Source organism: Bos mutus, unplaced genomic scaffold, assembly GCF_027580195.1.
Source record: "Bos mutus isolate GX-2022 unplaced genomic scaffold, NWIPB_WYAK_1.1 CTG206, whole genome shotgun sequence".
Lineage (NCBI taxonomy): Eukaryota > Metazoa > Chordata > Mammalia > Artiodactyla > Bovidae > Bos > Bos mutus.
This window is the reverse complement of record NW_027219516.1, coordinates 326,460-347,380: the sequence shown is the minus strand read 5'-3', so window position 1 is coordinate 347,380 and position 20,921 is coordinate 326,460. Positions and strand designations below refer to the sequence as shown.

The window sequence follows — 20,921 nt, the reverse complement described above, 5'->3', positions numbered from 1 at the left end:
CTCATGTGACTAGTATTCCAACGGTGGAAGGGGTTGTAAAAAATAATACTTTTAGAAGTGATAAATGATATAAGAAAAATCGATCATCATGCTTGGTTAGAGAGCTATTTGGTTATTGAATAACTTAGACAAGAGGCCCAGACAAGCTTTCCAGAGGAGGTGTCATGAGAAGAGAGATGTAAATGAACTGATGAAGTGAATAATTTAACGATCTGAGAGAAAAACATTCTAGGCAGATAGAACACTATGTGCAAAGGCCCTGAGGTAGTAACATATTAGTCATGTTTAAGGCACAACAAGACAGTCAATGTGGCAAGAAAAAAGGGCTGAAGAGAAATTGATGGAAGAATTTGGAGAAATGTATGAGAATACATCACACACCCCCTTGCAGACCCTGATAAGAAGTTAAATTTCAAACCCAAATGTGATGGAAAGTGTAGTGCCATTTTACCAGGTCACCAACATGATGTAATATGTGTTTATAAAAGATCAGTGGCAATCTTATATTCCTGGATATGTTCCAGTGTCTTCTTATTTATACTCTATGGGAACTTGAATAGAATTTGTATCCCACTGTTATGTCAAAATTGTGCAAATCTTAATTATATTGAATTGGTTCACAGTGCTTTTCAGTCTAATATATCCTTCTACTTCTTTGTATATTCATTCAATTAATTTTTGAGAGTTTAATAGTAAAACACCAACTAAATATCTTAATTTACCTATTTAAAAATTATAATATATATTGGAAATATATATAACTTTGCTATGTATTTTCAAGTCTCCTGCAAATGTGTTAGCATCTTTTCATAATTTAAAAATTAAAAGAAAGAGTAAATATGCAAAAAAAAGATAATTGGCTTATGTTGGAGGATAGAAGATTTCAAATGTGGAAGAGGGAAAATCATTATAATAGCTTAGGCATTAGAGTAGCTTAGATTTGACTGGTAGCAGAGAAAATGCTGACAAGCTGCTGTAATATTCAATAAGTAATGTGTTAAAGGTGGAGCAGACAAGACTTTCAGATAGTTTAGATATAAGGTATGAAGTCAAAGGTATGATATTAATCGAAATGTGAATCTGAAATACACACACACACATATATGTAATATAAAATAAACTGAGATGTGTGAATTAATAAGAAATTAGTGAGGGGCTTCCCTGGCAGTCCAGGGGTTGAGACTTCTCTTTCCATTTCAGGGACACTGGTCCAGCCCCTGGATAGGGAGCCAAGATCCCATGCCTTGTGGCCAGAAAACCAAAGCATAGAACAGAAACAGTATCACAGCAAACAATGAAGGTGCTAAACACAGTGCACACCAAGATAAAGAGTGAGAGATCAGTGAGATCATAGTGGGGACCAGACAAAGAAATAACCCTAGACAACCTATTGTTGATTTGAAACAAAGGAAATAGGAGGGGCAGACTATCAAGGGACTGGGAGAAGTTTATTGCTGCTGGAAAATAAGTAAGAGATAAGGAAGAAACTGAATCTGAATAAATGTACACAGGCTGTCAAGAAGAGTATACTACTCTGGTTATGGAATGTTCACCTTTACTGACAAAAATAGAATCAATGTACAGAAAACCAACCATTTTCTCCATTCCCTGATCCAGCATTATGTCACGATCAAACAAAGGCAGTAGTTTGAGCATCAGTGCTTCCTGGTCCATAGCCTAATGAGGGACACCAAAGAGTTAAGTCAGATTCTATATATTTTAGTAGAGATAGGTGGAGATTGCAGAGCAGCCTGCATTGATGCTGCTTGGACTTCAAAACATGCTCATGAAATAGATTATCCAGTTTACTCAGCACCACCAATCATCTGAGGCATTTAGAGAGACTCTTTCATCTCTCAGGGTAGTAACAGCTTAGTTAGACCTCTCTTTTGAAAACCAGTTTTAGTGCTGATTTATTTTGTCTATTTTTGAATTTCATACAACCTATTTCTTTTTATATCTGAGACATTATTCTTCTTTTATTAGAGAGTCTGAAAATGGATACATTTCCCTCACACAATGGCACATAGGTGACTGAGTTTATTCTGCTGGGACTTAGCAGTCAACAAGAGCTGCAGCCCATCCTTTTTATGGTGTTTCTCCTGATTTATCTCATCACCCTGACTGGGAACTTTGGGATGATTTTATTAACCAGATTCACTCCCCAGCTGCAAACCCCCATGTACTTTTTCCTCACCCATTTAGCGTGTGTAGACATTTTTTACTCTACAAATGTCTCTCCTCAGATGCTTGTTAACTTCTTATCAGAGAAAAAAAAAAAAAAAAAAAACATTTCCTACGCGGGGTGCCTAGCACAATGTTTTGTTTTTGTGACTCTGCTTTTTACTGAGTATTACATGCTTGGTGCTATGGCCTATGACAGGTACATGGCAATCTGCAACCCCCTGCATTACAAGATAAGGATGTCCAGGTTCCTGTGCATCTGCCTGGTCACTTTCCCCTACTTCTGTGGGTCTATGGTGGGCACAATGCAGGTAATATTGACCTCCTGCTTGTCCTTTTGTGGATCCAACACCATCAACCATTTCTACTGTGCTGACCTGCCCCTCTTAATGTTGACATGTTCTGACACTTACATAAAGCAAACTGCCTTGTTTGTGTCTGAAGGGATTAACCTCACAGGTTCCCTACTCATTATCCTCATCTCCTACGTTTTCATTTTCATCACCATTATGAGGATCCGTTCTAGCAAAGGGCAGCACAAAGCCTTCTCCACCTGTGGCTCCCACCTGACAGCTGTCACTATGTTCTACGGGTCCCTGACTTGCATGTATCTGAGACCAGCAAACAACCAATCTGTGGAACAAGGGAAAATTGTGTCAGTGATTTGCATTTTTGTGAATCCCATGCTAAATCCATTTATCTGTAGCCTCAGGAACAATGATGTGAAACAGGCTTTAAGAAGAATATTATGAGAAACGTTGGTGCAATGAAGAAGAGTTCTCTTTTGACAGTTTCCCAGTAAAAAAAAAAAAAAAAAAAAGAGAGAGAAAGAAAGAAAAAGTGTCTCGAAAGCAGCCCCAAAATATACCATCTTGCCTGAAGAATCCAATCCACTTCAGTATTCTTTCCTGGAGAATCCATGGACAGAGGAGCCTGTCAGGCATCAGACTCCTGTCCATGGAATGGCAAAGAATCGGACCTGACCCAGCACACATGCACATTGACACACGTTTGCAGAGCTGGGGATCGAGTCTAATGGAAACAAAGAATGGAAGTGTTGTTTGGAAGAAAACACAACAGAAGTCAGTTTCTTATGATTAAGCAGGTTTAAGCTTTTAGCCTCACTCAAGGACTCATTTCCACTTGCTTGGCATATATTTCTTCCTTTTTATTCCTAAGTCTTCAATATTGAGCATCATTGAGGTATTCTTACCAGCAAAGCAATCTGCATTACAGTATATTTCCTCAATAAGAAGCTAATTTAGTTCCCTGTGATATATGACATATTCCCTTAATGAAAGCTGATTATCCTCTCAAAAATCTCATTTCTCTAATCTTCAATGTGTGTTCTGAATAAACCTTTGATGAATGCTTGTCTATATCATTTGAATGTAAAAACATATATGTTTTATCATTGTTGTTTAGTCGCCCAATCATGTCAACTCTATGTGACCCCATGGACTACAGAACACCAGACTTCCCTATCCTTCGCTATCTCCCAATTATTATTTGGAACAAATCCTGATATTGTAATTTTAATAATCCAATAATCTGTTTCATTAGCTTCCTTTAATCAAAGCAGACACCCTTATGAATGGGAGCTACACTTTGCTGACTTGGAGTTTTCATTTCTTATATAAGAGATTTATATCATTTCCCCCTACAATGTTAAAAATTATTGTGCCATAATTTTACATATTATCTTTTAGTTCTTGTTTATCCACAAACAATTTTAAAATAAAAGCTACTTTAATATGCATGAAAACTTGGTTTTATTTATTTATTTTTAATTAATTTAATTTTATTTTTAAACGTTACATAATTGTATTAGTTTTGCCAAATATCAAAGTGTTCTGAAACTAAGTTGTATTTTCCAGACTGCTTGATAATCTTTGAAATTGATCTTTATTTAAAAGCATAATGTAAATTAACATTGATATGACACACATAGTTCACCACTTCCTTATAATATTTAAGGAGTTTTTGTTTTTTCTACCTTTAGGAAAATCTTTATGCATATAAGTTATGGCCTCTTGTGTATAGTTATTACATTAAGGTAGATTTCCACCATTTTATTCTTAGTTACCTTTATATATATTTTTTCCTTTTGGATTTAGTCATGTATGACATCAACCCCAGCAAATGAATACCCTAATTTTCTCATATCCTTAATAACACTGGAAATATCCTTTCATTGTGTGAAGATAGTAGACACAAATGCAACAAAGAAAACATCCATGTATCAAAAACAACTTATTGGAATTCAACTTTAATTTATTTTGCTATTTCTCAATTTTATAGTATAGTATCATAGCTACTGTGCTAGTGATATTTAATCTCAAGAAGAAAAAGTCCCTTACTTGGATGAATTTTTTCTTGAGAAATAAAATTTTTAAAAAATGGTTCCATATTAAAAAGTAATAGTTATAAATATTGATACTCATTTGTCACTCACTGTTAACAAACAAATAAAGATGGCTTGTTTACCCTTGAAGATTTCAACCTATTCATAAGCACCATATTTTTAAAAGGAAAAGGGACAAACAGTAGGAGGTTGAATTACAAGGATCTTGGATCACCAACCAGTTGAATACTTTTAGAGAACAGATTTTGAACCCCCGCTTTTTTCTATTTTCATATTCCAATATTACTATTAATGAATAAAGATTCATTAATTTTATATTTTGGGATTGGAAGAGTTTAGAAATATTCATTTTACTTTTTTTTTTTGCTTATTTAAATACAATAATTGATTATCATAGAAAATTGGTACACAGAAGGAACTAATTTTACTTTTCCTAAGCCTAGTATTTTACAAAGTCATCATCATGTACATATCAATGTGACCTTATTCTTCATAAAGTAACATAAAATACTTTGACCTTTTCTTAATTGAAAACTTCTTTAATGTCTGTGTAACATTCTAATGCAAAGTCCATCACGTGATAGTAAAATTCCTCTTTATGCTCACAACCAATGCAGCCCTGCAGGTGTTCTAGTTACATACATACAGCCTCTGGTCTGTCTGGTGTCTGACTATGCCTAACCCAGTATTGAATGCAGGTGAAACTCCAGTACTTTGGCCACCTCATGTGAAGAGTTGACTCATTGGAAAAGACTCTGATGCTGGGAGGGATTGGGGGCAGGAGGAGAAGGGGACAACAGAGGATGAGATGGTTGGATGGCATCACTGACTCAATGGATGTGAGTCTGAGTGAACTCCAGGAGTTGGTGATGGACAGGGAGGCCTCAAAGAGTCAGACATGACTGAGCAACTGAACTGACTGACTGAGTCCTCACTTTGCACACTGCTGAGGTCACACAAAGTGAGGACACATTTCCAGGTTCTATGGTTTCAGTTAGATGAGATCATGCAACATGAAGGCTGTCTGTTTTAATATATCACTTGTTTACTTTTTCTCAAATATGAAACAAATATTATATTAAAATCTTCACTTAGTTTTCTCATTATACCTCAGCACATGCTTAAAATTGGATTTACTGTAAGTGCACATTTCTAAGACTCTTGAAACATGTTAAATAAATTTCTAGAAAAAATGTGTATTATTTTTCTTGATATAATCAGTGTATGAAAGCACCAGTCTTTTTAAACTCTCTTAAATACAGATACACAAAGCAATATTTTAATTCATATTTTTATTAACAATAATTTTATTCACTAATTTTAACATTTGTTAATTTTTATCAATTCAATATGCATAGCCTTCAATGTCATTGTCCATATGATTTCTATGAAATTAATAACATCATATTTTTGTAATATTTTCACTTTTTCTTATTTGCAATAAAATCTTTTGTCAACTTGGGTGGTGCTTAGTTTTAAATTATTTTATGATAAAATCCAAGAGACTCACCGACTTAGAGAACAAACTAATGCTTACCAAGAGGGAAGGCTGGGACAGAGAGAGAGATTTGGAGTTTGGGATTGACATGTGCACATTATTATATTTAAACTGGTAAACAACAATGACCCTGTGTGTTAGCCCAGAGAACTCTGACGCATGTACATATATAACTGGAAAAATATTATGTAGCTAAAAGCATCTGATTTATATTATTCTGGGATAAATTTAAAAGTGAAAAATATTGAAGATGAATTTTCTCTGTGCCTGCATCCTCAGGTGCTTCAGTCATGTCTGACTGTTTGCGTGACCCTGTGGATCACAATAAACTGTGGAAAATTCTGAAAGAGATGGGAATACCAGACCACCTGACCTGCCTCTTGAGTAATCTGTATGCAGGTCAGGAAGCAACAGTTAGAACTGGACATGGAACAACAGACTTGTTCCAAATAGGAAAAGGAGTACATCAATGCTGTATATTGTCACCGTGCTTAGTTAACTTATATGCAGAGTACATCATGAGAAACGCTGGACTGGAAGAAACACAAGCTGGAATGAAGAATGCGGGGAGAAATATCAGTAAGCTCAGATATGCAGATGACACCAGAAAGTGAAGAGGAACTAGAAAGCCTCTTGATGAAAGTGAAAGTGGAGAGTGAAAAAGTTGGCTTAAAGCTCAACATTCAGAAAACGAAGATCATGGCATCCGGTCCCATCACTTCATGGGAAATAGATGGGGAAACAGTGGAAACAGTGTCAGACTTTATTTTTTTGGGGTTCCAAAATCACTGCAGATGGTGACTGCAGCCATGAAATTAAAAGACGCTTACTTCTTGGAAGGAAAGTTATGACCAAGCTAGATAGCATATTCAAAAGCAGAGACATTACTTTGCCAACAAAGGTCCATCTAGTCAAGGCTATGGTTTTTCCTGTGGTCCTGTATGGATGTGAGAGTTGGACTGTGAAGATGGCTGAGCGCCGAAGAATGGATGCTTTTGAACTGTGATGTTGCAGAAGACTCTTGAGAGTCCCTTGGACTGCAAGGAGTTCCAACCAGTCCATTCTAAAGGGGATCAGCCCTGGGCTTTCTTTGTAAGGAATGATGCTAAAGCTGAAACTCCAGTACTTTGGCCACCTTATGTGAAGTGTTGACTCACTGGAAAAGACTCTGAAGCTGGGAGGGATTGGGGGCAGGAGGAGAAGGGGACGACAGAGGATGAGATGGCTGGATGACATCACTGACTCGATGGATGTGAGTCTGGGTGAACTCTGGGAGTTGGTGTTGGACAGGGAGGCCTGGCATGCTGCGATTCATGGGGTCGCAAAGAGTCGGACATGACTGAGCGACTGAACTGAACTGAACTGATGGACTGCAACCACCAGGCTCCTCTGTCCGTGGGATTCTCTAGGCATGAATTCTGTAGTGGGTTGCCATTTTCTCCTCCAGGGGATTTTCCCGACACAGGAATCTCTTGTGGTCCCCGCATTGCAGGCGATTTCTTTACCACTGAGCTACAAGGGAAGCCCAGATTTTCTCTACTAGAAATTAAAACACCAATCTATAGCAAGTTTAGGAATTTTGCTTAAAATGCAAAATATACAATATAATATATTGGCTTAATCAACATATTGGTTAAAGAATAAATAACAATGAATGTATTTAGTGTACAATGAAGATAACATCACAAATTAGTAAGAGATAAAAGACAACTTGATAAATTGTAGGAGGAAATGGATAAAAATGTGAGAGAAAAGTTATATGCAATATTACAACATACAACAAAATTGTGTCTAGAATGAACGTGGAAGTGAGAGTGTTACTTGCTTAGTTGTGTCCCCCTCTTTGCTACCCAATGGACTGTAGCCCACCAGGCTCCTCTGCCCATGGAATTCTCCAGGCCAGAATACTGCAGATGGTTGCCATTTCCTTTTCCAGAGGCTCTTCCCAACCCAGCATCAAATCTGGATCTCCTCAATTGCAGGCAGATTATCTACCATCTGAGCCACCAATAAGCCATATATAGAATAATTCGAGATATCTCTATAAAATATGGCAATTAAAAATAAAGAACATAATATAATAACTTGTTTTACTACAGAAATTGTGTATAGTGGAGACAAGCCATAAAACTAAAAACAGAAAAAAAGCCCTATATATATATATTCTCAGGGGAGGAATCATCAGAAATAAGATCAATAGCAAAATCAATCAACATAATGTATATCATTTCTTTGTTAAACATTTCTTCTTTTGTTTTAATTAAAACATATTTCTTCCCTAAGAACTTCAGTTGAGAAAACAAGGAAGCATATCATTTTCGCTGATATTTTCTAAAGTTTTTAAGGTACATTTATGTGATTACTCTCAAATATTAATTAATAGTCATAAGTATAAATGTCCAGTGCTTTTTGGAGAAAAAATTACCTATATAAAAACTTAAGCAGGACTTTTAAAAAATTTAAAATCTTAATTCAAAAATTATACATTTTGAATATCCTCAAGAAACAGAGGGATCTGCACATACAAATGTGAGTCAATTATCAATATAAAAAATATAGGATACCTTGACATAATGAAATGATGGTTTGCAATATAAACTAAATGAAAAAATATATATACCAAATACTCAGAGCACTTTTCTTTAACCAGAGATAACAAGTAAATTGTGCTTTCTTTCCAAAATTTAAATTTAATTTTATCTAGAATAATTCAGGGATTCCCTGATAGCTCAGTTGGTAAAGAATCTGTCCAAATTTCAGTATTTTTCAATTTATGTATCTTTAAATGAATTGCAATATTTTTGTAATTAAGTTCAATTCCTTAATTCTGTGTATTCAGTTCAGTTCAGTCGCTCAGTCGTGTCCAACTCTTTGTGACCCCATGAATCGCAGCACACCAGGTCTTTCTGTCCATCACCAACTCCCGGAGTTCACCCAGACTCACGTCCATCAAGTCAGTGATGCCATCCGGACATCTCATCCTCTGTCATCCCCTTCTCTTCCTTCCCCCAATCCCTCCCAGCATCAGAGTCTTTTCCAATGAGTCAATTCTTCACATGAGGTGGCCAAAGTACTGGAGTTTCAGGTTTAGCATCATTCCTTCCAAAGAAATCCCAGGGCTGATCACCTCCAGAATGGACTGCTTGGATCTCCTTGAAGACCAAGGGACTCTCAAGAGTCTTCCCCAACACCACAGTTCAAAAACATCCATTCTTCAGTGCTCAGCTTTCTTCACAGTCTAACTCTCACATCCATACATGACCACTGGGAAAACCAGAGCTTTGACTAGACGAACCTTTGTTGGCAAAGTAATGTCTCTGCTTTTGAATATGCTATCTAGCTTGGTCATAACTTTCCTTCCAAGGAGTAAGCGTCTTTTAATTTCATGGCTGCAGTCACCATCTGCAGTGATTTTGGAGCCCAGAAAAATAAAGTCTGACACTGTTTCCACTGTTTCCCCATCTATTTACCATGAAGTGATGGGACCAGATGCCATGATCTTCATTTTATGAGTGTTGAGCTTTAAGCCAACTTTTGCACTCTCCTCTTCACTTTCATCAAGAGGCTTTCTAGTTCCTCTTCACTTTCTGCCATAAGGGTGGTGTCATCTGAATATCTGAGGTTATTGATATTTCTCCTGGCAATCTTGATTCCAGCTTGTGCTTCTTCCAGCCCAGCATTTCTCATAATGTACTCTGCATATAAGTTAACTAAACAGGGTGACAATATACAGCCTTGACGTACTCATTTTCCTATTTGGAACAAGTCTGTTGTTCCATGTCCAGTTCTAACTGTTGCTTCCTGAACTGCATACAGATTTCTCAAGAGGCAGGTCAGGTGGTCTGGTGTTCCCATCTCTTTCAGAGTTTTCCATAGTTTGTTGTGATCCACACAGTCAAAGGCTTTGGTACTGTCAATAAAGCAGAAATAGATGTTTTTCTGGAACTCTCTTGCTTTTTCGATGATCCAGTGGATGTTGGCGATTTGATCTCTGGTTCCTCTGCCTTTTCTAAAACCAGATTGAACACCTGGAAGTTCATGGTTCACATACTGCTGAATCCTGGCTTGGAGAATTTTGAGCATTTCTTTACTAGCATGTGAGGTGAGTGCAATTGTGTGGTAGTTTGAGCATTCTTTGGCATTGCCTTTCTCTGGGATTGAAAAGAAAACTGACCTATTCCAGTCCTGTGGCCACTGCTGCAGTTTCCAAATTTGCTGGCATATTGAGTGTAGCACTTTTACAGCATCATCTTTCAGGATTTGAAATAGCTCAACTGGAATTCCATCACCTCCACTAGCTTTGTTTGTAGTGATGCTTTCCAAGGCCCACTTGACTTCACATTCCAGGATGTCTGGCTCTAGGTGAGTGATCATGCCGTAATTATTATCTAGGTCATGAAGATCTTTTTTTGTGCAGTTCTCCTGTATATTCTTGCCACCTCTTCTTAATATGTTCTGCTTCTGTTAAGTCCATACCATCTCTGTCCTTTATCGAACCCATCTTTGCATGAAATGTTCCCTTGGTGTCTCTAATTTTCTTGAAGATATCTCTAGTCTTTTCCTTTCTGTTGTTTTCCTCTATTTCTTTGTATTGATTACTGAGGAATGGTTTCTTATCTCTTCTTGCCATTCTTTGGAACTCTGGATTCAGATGCTTATATATTTCCTTTTTCCTTTGCTTTTTGCTTCTCTTCTTTTCACAGCTATTTATAAGGCCTCCCCAGACAGCCATTTTTTTTTTTTTGCATTTCTTTTCCACGGGGATGGTCTTGATCCCTGTCTCCTTAACAATGTCATGAACCTCAGTCCATAGTTCATCAGGCACTCTGTCCATCAGATCTAGTCCCTTTAATCTATTTCTCACTTCCACTGTATAATCATAAGGAATTTGATTTAGGTCATACCTGAATGGTCTAGTGGTTTTCCCTACTTTCTTCAATTTAAGTCTGAATTTGGCAATAAGTAGTTCATGATCTGAGCCACAGTCAGCTCCCGTTCTTGTTTTTGCTGACTGTATAGAGTTTCCTCCATCTTTGGCTGCAAAAAATATAATCAATCTGATTTTGGTGTTGACCATCTGGTGATGTCCATGTGTAGAGTCTTCTCTTGTGTTGTTGGAAAAGGGTGTTTGCTATGACTAGTTCGTTCTCTTGGCAAACTCTATTAGCCTTTGCCCTGCTTCATTCTGTATTCCAAGGACAAATTTGCCTGTTACCCCAGGTGTTTCTTGAATTCCTACTTCTGCATTCCAGTCCCCTATAATGAAAAGGACAACTTTTGGGGGTGTTAGTTCTAAAAGGTCTTGTAGGTCTTCATAGAACCGTTCAACTTCAGCTTCTTCAGCATTACTGGTTGGGGCATAGACTTGGATTACTGTGATATTGAATGGTTTGCCTTGGAACGAACAGAGATCATTCTGACGTTTTTGAGATTGCATCCAAGTACTGCATTTTCAGACTCTTGTTGACCGTGATGGCTACTCCACTTCTTCTAAGGGATTCCTGCCCACAGTAGTAGATATAATGGTCATCCATTCACGCCTGAGTAGCTGCAATGGCACACATGCGCAGGTGGCTGCGATGATGCACAAGCATGGCCAAGAGGAGCCACTCCACGTCCGAGGTCAGGGGCAGCGGCGAGGAGGAGCCTTCAACGTCTGAGGTCAGGGTTCACAGCCGAGAGGAGCTACCCCACATCTGAGGTCAGGGCCGGTGGCCAGGAGGAGCCTTCAACGTCTGAGGTCAGGGTTCACAGCCGAGAGGAGCTACCCCACATCTGAGGTCAGGGCCAGCGGCGGGAGGAGCTACCCCACACCCGAGGCCAGGGGCGGTGGCCGGGAGAAGCAACCCCATGTCCAAGGAGTGGTGGCTGCGTGGGCACAGAAGGGCCTAGAGGAGCTATTCCACATTCAAGATCAGGAGGGGTGGTGGTGAGGAGATACGCCTCGTCCAAGGTAAGTAAGAGAAACCCAAGTAAGACAGTAGGTATTGCAAGAGGACATCAAGAGGGCAGACACACTGAAACCATAATCACAGAAATCTAGTCAATCTAATCACACTAGGACCACAGCCTTGTCTAACTCAATGAAATTAAGCCATGCTGTATGGAGCCACCCAAGACGGGCGGGTCATGGTGGAGAGGTCTGACAGAATGTCATCCACTGGAGAAGGGAATGGCAAACCACTTCAGTATTCTTGCCTTGAGAACCCCATGAAAAGTATGAAAAGGCAAAATGATAGGACACTGAAAGAGGAAATCCCGAGGTCGGTAGGTGTCCAATATGCTACTGGAGATCAGTGGAGAAATAACTCCAGAAAGAATGAAGGGATGTAGCCAAAGCAAAAACAATACCCAGTTGTGGATGTGACTGGTGAGAGAAGCAAGGTCCAATGCTGTAAAGAGCAATATTGCATAGGAACCTGGAATGTCAGGTCCATGAATCAAGACAAATTGGAAGTGGTCAAACAGGAGATGGCAAGAGTGAACGTCGACATTCTAGGAATCAGCGAACTAAAATGGATTGGAATGGGTGAATTTAACTCAGATTCTGTGTATTATACTACATTAAAAACAATGTTCACTAAAAATACATAGTCTGTAGAAAGTTACAAGCACAATACTATCAAGTAAAAATTAATCTTCAAACTTATACATGGCAACTGCTTCCAATTTTGTCATATTAATTCTAAGAACAAGTAAATGTTTTAACTTATTGAGAAAATAGAACAACCAAATACAGAAGCTATCCTTTGATTTGGGACATACTACTGATGAATGTTACTCCTTCACTTCTGTCTGCTTTTTTATTTATTTATAAATAATATTTTTCGTAGAATTAGCCTTAATCAGCTGAGACTTAAGAATGAAGCCCAGATTTCTAAAACTTCAGGTTATTTGGATGATTTTATGGAAAATGATTTGAACACATTATATTAAATATAGCAGTTCCTTTCATATGACCACTTATTATTGTGGTCTTAGTTAAAATCGGAATGTACAATATTAGAATACTTATGTATGAATGTGATAGTTGGATTATAAAGAAAGCTGAGTGCCAAAGAATTGATGCTTATGAACTGTGGTGTTGGAGAAGATCTTGAGAGTCCCTTGAACTACAAGGAGATCCAACCAGTACATCCTAAAGGAAATCAGTCCTGGGTGTTCATTGGAAGGACTGATGTTGAAGCAGTAACTCCAATGCTTTGGCTACCTGATGAGAAGAACTGCCTCATTTGAAAAGACCCTGATGCTAGGAAATATTGAAGGAAGGAGGAGAAGGGGACAACAGAGGATGAGATGGCTGGATGGCCTCACTGACTCAGTGGACATGAGTTTGAGTGAATTCCAGGAGTTAGTGATGGATAAGGAGGCCTGGCATGCTGCAGTCCATGGGGTCCAAGAGTTGGACATGGCTGAGAAACTGAACTGAACTGAACTGAAGCATTCAAGGCCATTTAAAATTAAATATATGCTTCAATATAGAACAATATAGCTCACTAATAATGCAAGGATCAGTGTGGATGAATTATGTATCTTTTTATATAACTTTCTTTGCTATTGATTTTCTCAAAAGATGGCTTCCCTTGTGTCTCAATTGGAAAATAATCGAACTGCAATGCAGGAGACCACAGTTCCATTCCTGGGTCGGGAAGATCCACTGGGGAAGGGATATACTATCCACTCCAGTATTCTTAGGATTCCCTAGTGGCCCAGCTGGTGAAGAATAAGCCTGCATTGTGGGAGACCTGGTTTGGATCCCTGGCTTGGGAAGATCTCCAGGAGAAGGGAAAGGCTACACACTGCAGTATTCTGGCCAGGAGAATTTCATGGAATGTATGGGGTCCCAAAGAGTTGGACACGACTGAGGGACTTTCACTTCTCACTATTGGAACAGACTTGCCTAGAAAATAATGAGCAACCACTTTTGTATTTTTTTTTTCATTGTTAGAAAATTGCTTTACAGTGTTGAGCTGATTTCTGCCATAAATAAAACATCACTGTTCACTTTCAGAAAGATATCTACACACCTCTTCATTTGTATATCATTTTAGGGCATTCTTGTGTCTACAGAAGCCAAGTGCTAAGCTATGTTTACTCAATAAATTTGTTATAATTTCGAACAAAAACATGAAAAAATATATCTAGACTGTCATTATAATATATTAATGACTGAATTGGATCTCTATTCCTGGAAGCTCATAAACAGGTGTTGAGAGTTCATTTTCAAAATTGCAAACCACAACCAATATTTATAAATGAGTAAAAAGTTTCTCAGGATATCTATAATATTGGTTGGGGGAAAATTTATAAAAAAATTTTAAAGCTATGGGTGATCCGTGTACTTCAAATTTCCCTAGTCAGGCACTGGAGTGATTGTTCTACATCACACATTGAAGAAGAAACTTTTTCATAAATTTTTAAAAGAAGCTAAAAAGCAATCATCCTATTTTGAGCCTCACTATGGCTCTGTAGACCATTTGATTCAAATAAGATGGATTGGCAGTGTTCACATCAGATTGAATTAATATTAACATAATACTTGTCCCCAAGTGAATAAATTTAGTAAAATATTAAATGCGCTTATTGAAAACATTTGTCTTTAAAGTATAAATTTTGAGGAGAAATTATGCAATATCAGTGAGAACTCATGAAGATAAACTAATAGTGACAATAGACTAACAGGCTTTTCCTTGAAGGAACCCCTGCATTATTACAGATACCTTAAATATGAATAAGTGCCTAAACTGTACTTCTGTGAAATAAAAAGTTACCTTAATCATATGCCTCATGGCATGGATCACATGCTTGTTCCTTAGACTGTAGATCAATGGGTTCAACATTGGGCTCAAAAATGTATAAAAGACGGCAATTATTTTGGACTCCTCTACAGAGTTCTTAGATGGAGGCCTTAAGTACATGCAGAAGAGGGTTCCATAAAATAGAGTGACTGTTGTCAGGTGGGAACCACAAGTAGAAAAGGCTTTGTACCTGCCTTTTGCAGAATGGATCCTCAAGATGGATGCAATGATGAAAATGTAGGACATAAGAATGATGAAGAGAGAACTTAAGAGAGTGAAACCAGCAACCACAAACATCGCCATCTTTTTGACATAAGTGTCAGAGCAGGCCAACATTATCAGAGGAGGATCAGCACAGTAGAAATGGTTGATTTCAAGGGAGTCACAGAAGGACAAGTGAAAGGTCAGCAGGGCCTGAGAGAGACCATTGAGGAGACCACAAGTATAAGGGACTGTGACTAGAAAGATGCAAACGTCCTTGGACATCCTGGTGCTGTAATGTAGAGGGCTGCAAATGGCTACATAGCGATCCAAGGCCATTGAAGCAAGGAGATAAAGTTCAGTGATCACCAGGGCAATGAAGAGAAGACACTGTGTGAAGCATCCAGCATAGGAGATGGTCTTCTGGTCTGAGAGGAAATTGTGCAGCATATTTGGAGTAACATTGGAGGAATAGCAAAGGTCTACGAAGGAGAGGTGGCTGAGGAAGAAATACATGGGAGTCTGGAGGTGGGGATTGGTCCTGATCAGCACAATCATGGTCAGATTTCCTACAACTGTGATTAGGTAGATCACCAGGAACACCCCAAACAGGGCCTTCTGTAGTACTGGGTCATCTGTGAGTCCCAGGAGAATGAATTCAGTCACTATTGTGTGATTTGGGGAAAACATATTCTTATTCCTTGAGAACTGAAAGTGACAAAGAAAGTTAAGAATTCTGTATGACAGGCTCTGCATTCACTCCATACCTCTTACATTTACTCATTGATCAATTCATCTGTGAAGAAATTTCTATTTTTCAACAAATTAATCAGGATTTCTGCACAAATATTCAATCCTATACCTCAGTACTATTCTGCATTTTCTCACTGTATCTCAATCTCTCCCTTGTTTGTATATATACATATATCATTAATCAAATATTGGTATATAATATTATATGTATTATATAATAATAATTGTATATCATTTATTAATATATTGATTTTGATATTATATTAATTATTATATATTGTTATATAGTATCTAATATTATACATTGATTATTATATATTTTATACATGGTTATATATTAAATTTTATATATAATATTATATATTAATTATATTAAATATTCTATGTTGATTATTAATAATATATATTAATAAATGTTATGATCTAATAATATTACATATTATATATATTCACTTATATCTTTTATATCATTATATATATATATATACATTTATATCTTTTAAGGGGACTATACTTTGATTTTTTTTTTCAAACTTTGTGGGAACAAAAAACCAAAGGTATGAAAATCAGGTATGAAAAGCAACAAGACATCATCAACACCTTTAAAATGGACAAATGAAGAAAACTGTTTTTCTAGAGCTCCACCAGTTCTTACAGACTATTGTTTCAGATCCTGCCAGGCAGCACTGGACTATATAGTGAGGACTGTGCTATAAAGAAAGCTGAGCACCAAAGAATTGATGCTTTTGAACTGTGGTGTTGGAGAAGACTCTTGAGAGTCCCTTGGACTGCAAAGAGATCAAACCAGTTAATCCTAAAGGAAATCAGTCCTGAATATTCATTAGAAGGACTGATTCTGAAGCTGAAACTCTAATGCTTTGTCCACCTGATGCAAAGAACTTACTCATTGGAAAAGCCCCTAATGCTGGGATAGATTGAAGGCAGGAGAAGAAGGGGACGACAGAGGATGAGATGATTGGATGGCATCACCAACCTAATGGACATGGGTTTGAGCAAGCTCCCAGAGTTGATGATGAACAGGGAAGTCTGGTGTGCTGCAGTCCATGGGATTGTGAAAATTTGTACACGACTGAGCGACTAAACTGCATTGAACTGATTGTTTTAAAACAGTTATAAATGTTCAGTACTGCATTTTCAACTGAATCCCATAGTTGTATGACTTAATTTCATTCAAAGAACATTGAATTAGTGAAATTTATCTCAAGATATGACTAAGAATAAACAGAATGAAGAATTCATACATGCACTCATTTATTCTTTTACACTGTAAAGATTGATTTTTTTTTCTGTTCTAGGTTCTAGTGCTACAGCAATGAAAAAAAAATCTCCAGCCTAATGAAGTATAATATTGTAGGAGAAGGAACAAGTACTAAACCCAGAGATAAAGATATATCACGTACTGTTTGGAAACCACAGCAGTAATTGTCTCCTCTGAATTGGAGTCATGTTGTGGGGTAACTGTCTTTGATTTGTTAAACTCTGATTTATCTTTTGAGGAAGCACAGTAGTTTTTACAAGTACAGAAGTGGCCCTTGTATTTAACTGTGCTGCCTGTAACACACTTATCTGTTTTCTGTAGTTTACATAAAGCATTAGTTCATTTCCAGGAGTTGGAAAATTTGAATTCTAAAAGGTTAAATTCACACACACACACACACACACACACACACACACACACACAGAAACCCATCACCATTAGAATTCCTATTTTAGGCAATGCATATCTTTTTGTATTGTGAGCATGATGGCTCTCTCTGCACTGTCTGGCTGCAGAGCTGTCACTCTGGCACTTCTTGTCTCTGTATACTTGCCATCTTCTTCCTGATGTGATCCCAGGACTAAGAATGAAGACATCTGGAGCTTATGATTAAGCCAAATATTTGAACCTAGGAATACTGTGTATCACTTTCTTCCCTGGTCCCTTTACAATTTCTAGACTTGATGAAATCTTCACCATTAAAAAAGACTCTAATCTCAGTTAGAAGCAAGTATTGTGAAGAAAAATGAATGTGGGATGCTTTTAAATGCATTTTTTTTGGCATATGGTGAATACTAATCTCCACAAAAAGAAAAAAAACTTATACTTGGTGAACAAGTATATCAAATGACCTACCTGTAAAACTGAAATTATGACATTTTGAAAAAAATAAGAGGGGATGATTTATAATGTATTTCTTAAGTATAGTCTCTAGGGTGTTAAAAAAATCTAAAAGCCAATTAAAATTACCTTTGTTTCTCAAAATTGTAACATTAACTTGATCCCTTGGGAATTAGAGTCTCCTCTGAGGCTGATATTGCTACATAGCATTATACACAGGATTGATACTGTGTGTGAAATCTTTAGCAGAGAGACATTAGCCGTCACTTTTAATACCATGGAAGTAGGGAATATGGTAGATAAGTTTAGTACTTACATTACAGTAAGGAAGAAAGAATATCAATTATTTTTTTAAATGTCATTTTCTCTATAAATGCTAAGGTGAGGTCACATACTGATAGTGAGAAATAGAAAAAAGTGAACTAAGGGAGAGTTTTGAGGAGCACAAAGACTAGGAAAGCCACAGACTAGGAAAAATATTCATACTGAGTAATGTTGGCAAGGATTCCTACTCAGAATGCATATAGATCCTCCACTATTCACTGATCAAAATGCAATCAGACAATTTTTTTAAATCTATGATCTTAATACATTTCATATACAAAAATATATGAATTGCCAAAAACCGTATGGAAAGAATTTCAATATGTATAATTGTTAAGGAAATATAAATTGTAACTCCCTTGAGATACCACTTCACATCCTCATTAATAACAAGAATTGGGAGAGTGTGATTGAGGTATATACACTGTTGATATAAAATAGGTAACTAGACCTTCCCAGGTGGCGCTAATTGTAAGAACCCACCTGCCAATGAAGAAGGCATAAAACATGCAGGTTCGATTCCTGGGTTGGGAAGATCCCTGAAGGAGAAAATGGCAAATCCACTCCAATATTCTTGCCTGGAAAATCCCAAGGACTGAGGAGTCTGGCAGGCTATGGTCCATGAGGTTGCGAAGAGTAGGACATGTTGAGTAGCTGAGCATGCATGCGATGAGAACACACTGTATAGCACAGAGAGCTCTCCTTAAGGCACTGTGGTGACCTAATGAGAAGGAAGTCCAAAAGGGAGGGGATACACTTATATGTAAGGCTGACTCATTTTGATGTACAGTAGAAACTAACACAACATTGGATAGAAATTATATCCATTGTCTTATAAAGACAATGTGAATCCACTGTAACTCTCATAATATATCATGTGAAGAAGTTTAAAATGATTCAGCTACTTTGGAAAACTAGTTTTTTATTCTGAAATGCCTTATAATGTCTTAATTTTCCTATAAAACTATGTCTCAGTAAGTATTAGGATTTTATCCAAGAGTATAAGAAGGCATACACCCACAAAGAAATTCAAACTTATAAAGGCAGATACTTAGATAAACAAATTGTGATATATCCACATAATGGGACACTACATAGAAATAAAAACTGAACAAAGTACTAATAAAACTTAAATGAATCTCTAAAACATTGTATCAGAAGTAGATCAACTTTTGAATAGCAGAGTAATGGCCTCCTCAAACCTACTCCTCCACAAAAGCAACAGAAACAGGACAAAGTGGTCAAAATTGCTCTTTCAGAATTCTGTATATTAACAAAGGCTTGTGACAATCCCATGAGTGTTTTCATTCAAGTAAAAAGTCAGAATATTTCTTTTTTTTTTATTTTTTTTTATTTTACAATACTGTATTGGTTTTGCCATACATTAACATGAATCTGCCATGGGTGTACATGTGTTCCCCATCCTGAACCCCCCTCCCACCTCCCTCCCTAGCCCATCCCTCTGGGTCATCCCAGTGCACCAGCCCCGAGCACCCTGTATCATGCATAGAACATGGACTGGCGATTCGTTTCACATGTGATAATTTACATGTTTCAGTGACATTCTCCCATATCATCCCACCCTCTCCCTCTCTCACAGACTCTAAAAGACTGTTCAATACATCTGTGTCTCTTTTGCTGTCTCACATATAGGGTCATCATTACCATCTTTCTAAATTCCATATATATGCATTAGTATACTGTATTGGTGTTTTCCTGTCTGGCTTACTTCACTCTGTATAATAGGCTCCAGTTTCACCTACCTCATTAGAACTGATTCAAATGTATTCTTTTTAATGGCTGAGTAATATTCCATTGTGTATTCCACAGGTTTCTTATCTATTCATCTGCTGATGGACATCTAGGTTGCTTCCATGTCCTGGCTATTATAAACAGTGCTGCTATGAACATTGGGGTACATGTGTCTCTTTCAATTCTGGTTTCCTCGGTGTGTATGCCCAGCAGCGGGATTTCTGGGTCACATGGCAGTTCTACTTCCAGTTTTTTAAGGAATCTCCACACTGTTCTCCATAGTGGCTGTACTAGTTCACATTCCCACCAACAGTGTAAGAGGATTCCCCTTTCTCCACACCCTCTCCAACATTTTTTTAATTTAATTTAATTTTTTTTCTTATTTATTTATTTATTTTTAAAATTTTATTTTATTTTTAAACTTTACATAATTGTATTAGTTTTGCCAAATATCAAAATGAATCCGCCACAGGTATACATGTATTGCTTGTAGACATTTGGATAGCAGCCATTCTGACTGGTGTGAAATGGTACCTCATTGTGGTTTTGATTTTCATTTTTCTGATAATGAGTGATGTTGAGCATCTTTTCATGTGTTTGTTAACCATCTGTATGTCTTCTTTGGAGAAATGTCTATTTAGTTCTTTGGCCCAATCTTTGATTGAGTTGTTTTTTTTTTTTTCTGGAATTGAGCTGCAGGAGTTGATTATATATTTTTGAGATCAATTCTTTGTCAGTTGCTTCGTATGCTATTATTTTCTCCCATTCTGCAGGTTATTTTTTCACCTTGCTTAGATTTCCTTTCAGAGAAGGTGATGGCACCCCATGCCAGTACTCTTGCCTGGAAAATCCCATGGATGGAGGAGCCTGGTAGGCTGCAATTCATGGGGTCATGAAGAGTCGGACACGACTGAGCAACTTCACTTT

General features: G+C 37.3%; 2 protein-coding genes across 2 annotated transcripts; one reads left to right on the top strand and one right to left on the bottom strand.

The window, feature by feature from the left end:
* The first annotated feature begins 2,090 nt into the window (after positions 1–2,090).
* Positions 2,091–2,936, top strand: LOC102265559 (olfactory receptor 5M5-like). Its single transcript, XM_014482298.2, has one exon. It carries the CDS (start codon positions 2,091–2,093, stop codon positions 2,934–2,936), a length of 846 nt encoding a protein of 281 aa, XP_014337784.2.
* A 7,560-nt stretch (positions 2,937–10,496) lies between these two features.
* Positions 10,497–15,736, bottom strand: LOC102265285 (olfactory receptor 5M10; the record flags this gene model as incomplete). Its single annotated transcript, XM_070366763.1, has 2 exons — positions 14,819–15,736; positions 10,497–10,505 (listed from the first exon to the last, which is right to left on the bottom strand). Coding segments are annotated over exons 1-2 (927 nt in total), but the record flags the coding sequence as incomplete, so codon positions are not given.
* Between the last annotated feature and the right edge of the window lie 5,185 nt (positions 15,737–20,921).

Bases quoted from the DNA above. Each gene is read 5' to 3' on its own strand.
- LOC102265559 (XM_014482298.2), top strand. From the start codon at position 2,091: ATGGTGTTTCTCCTGATTTATCTCATCACCCTGACTGGGAACTTTGGG.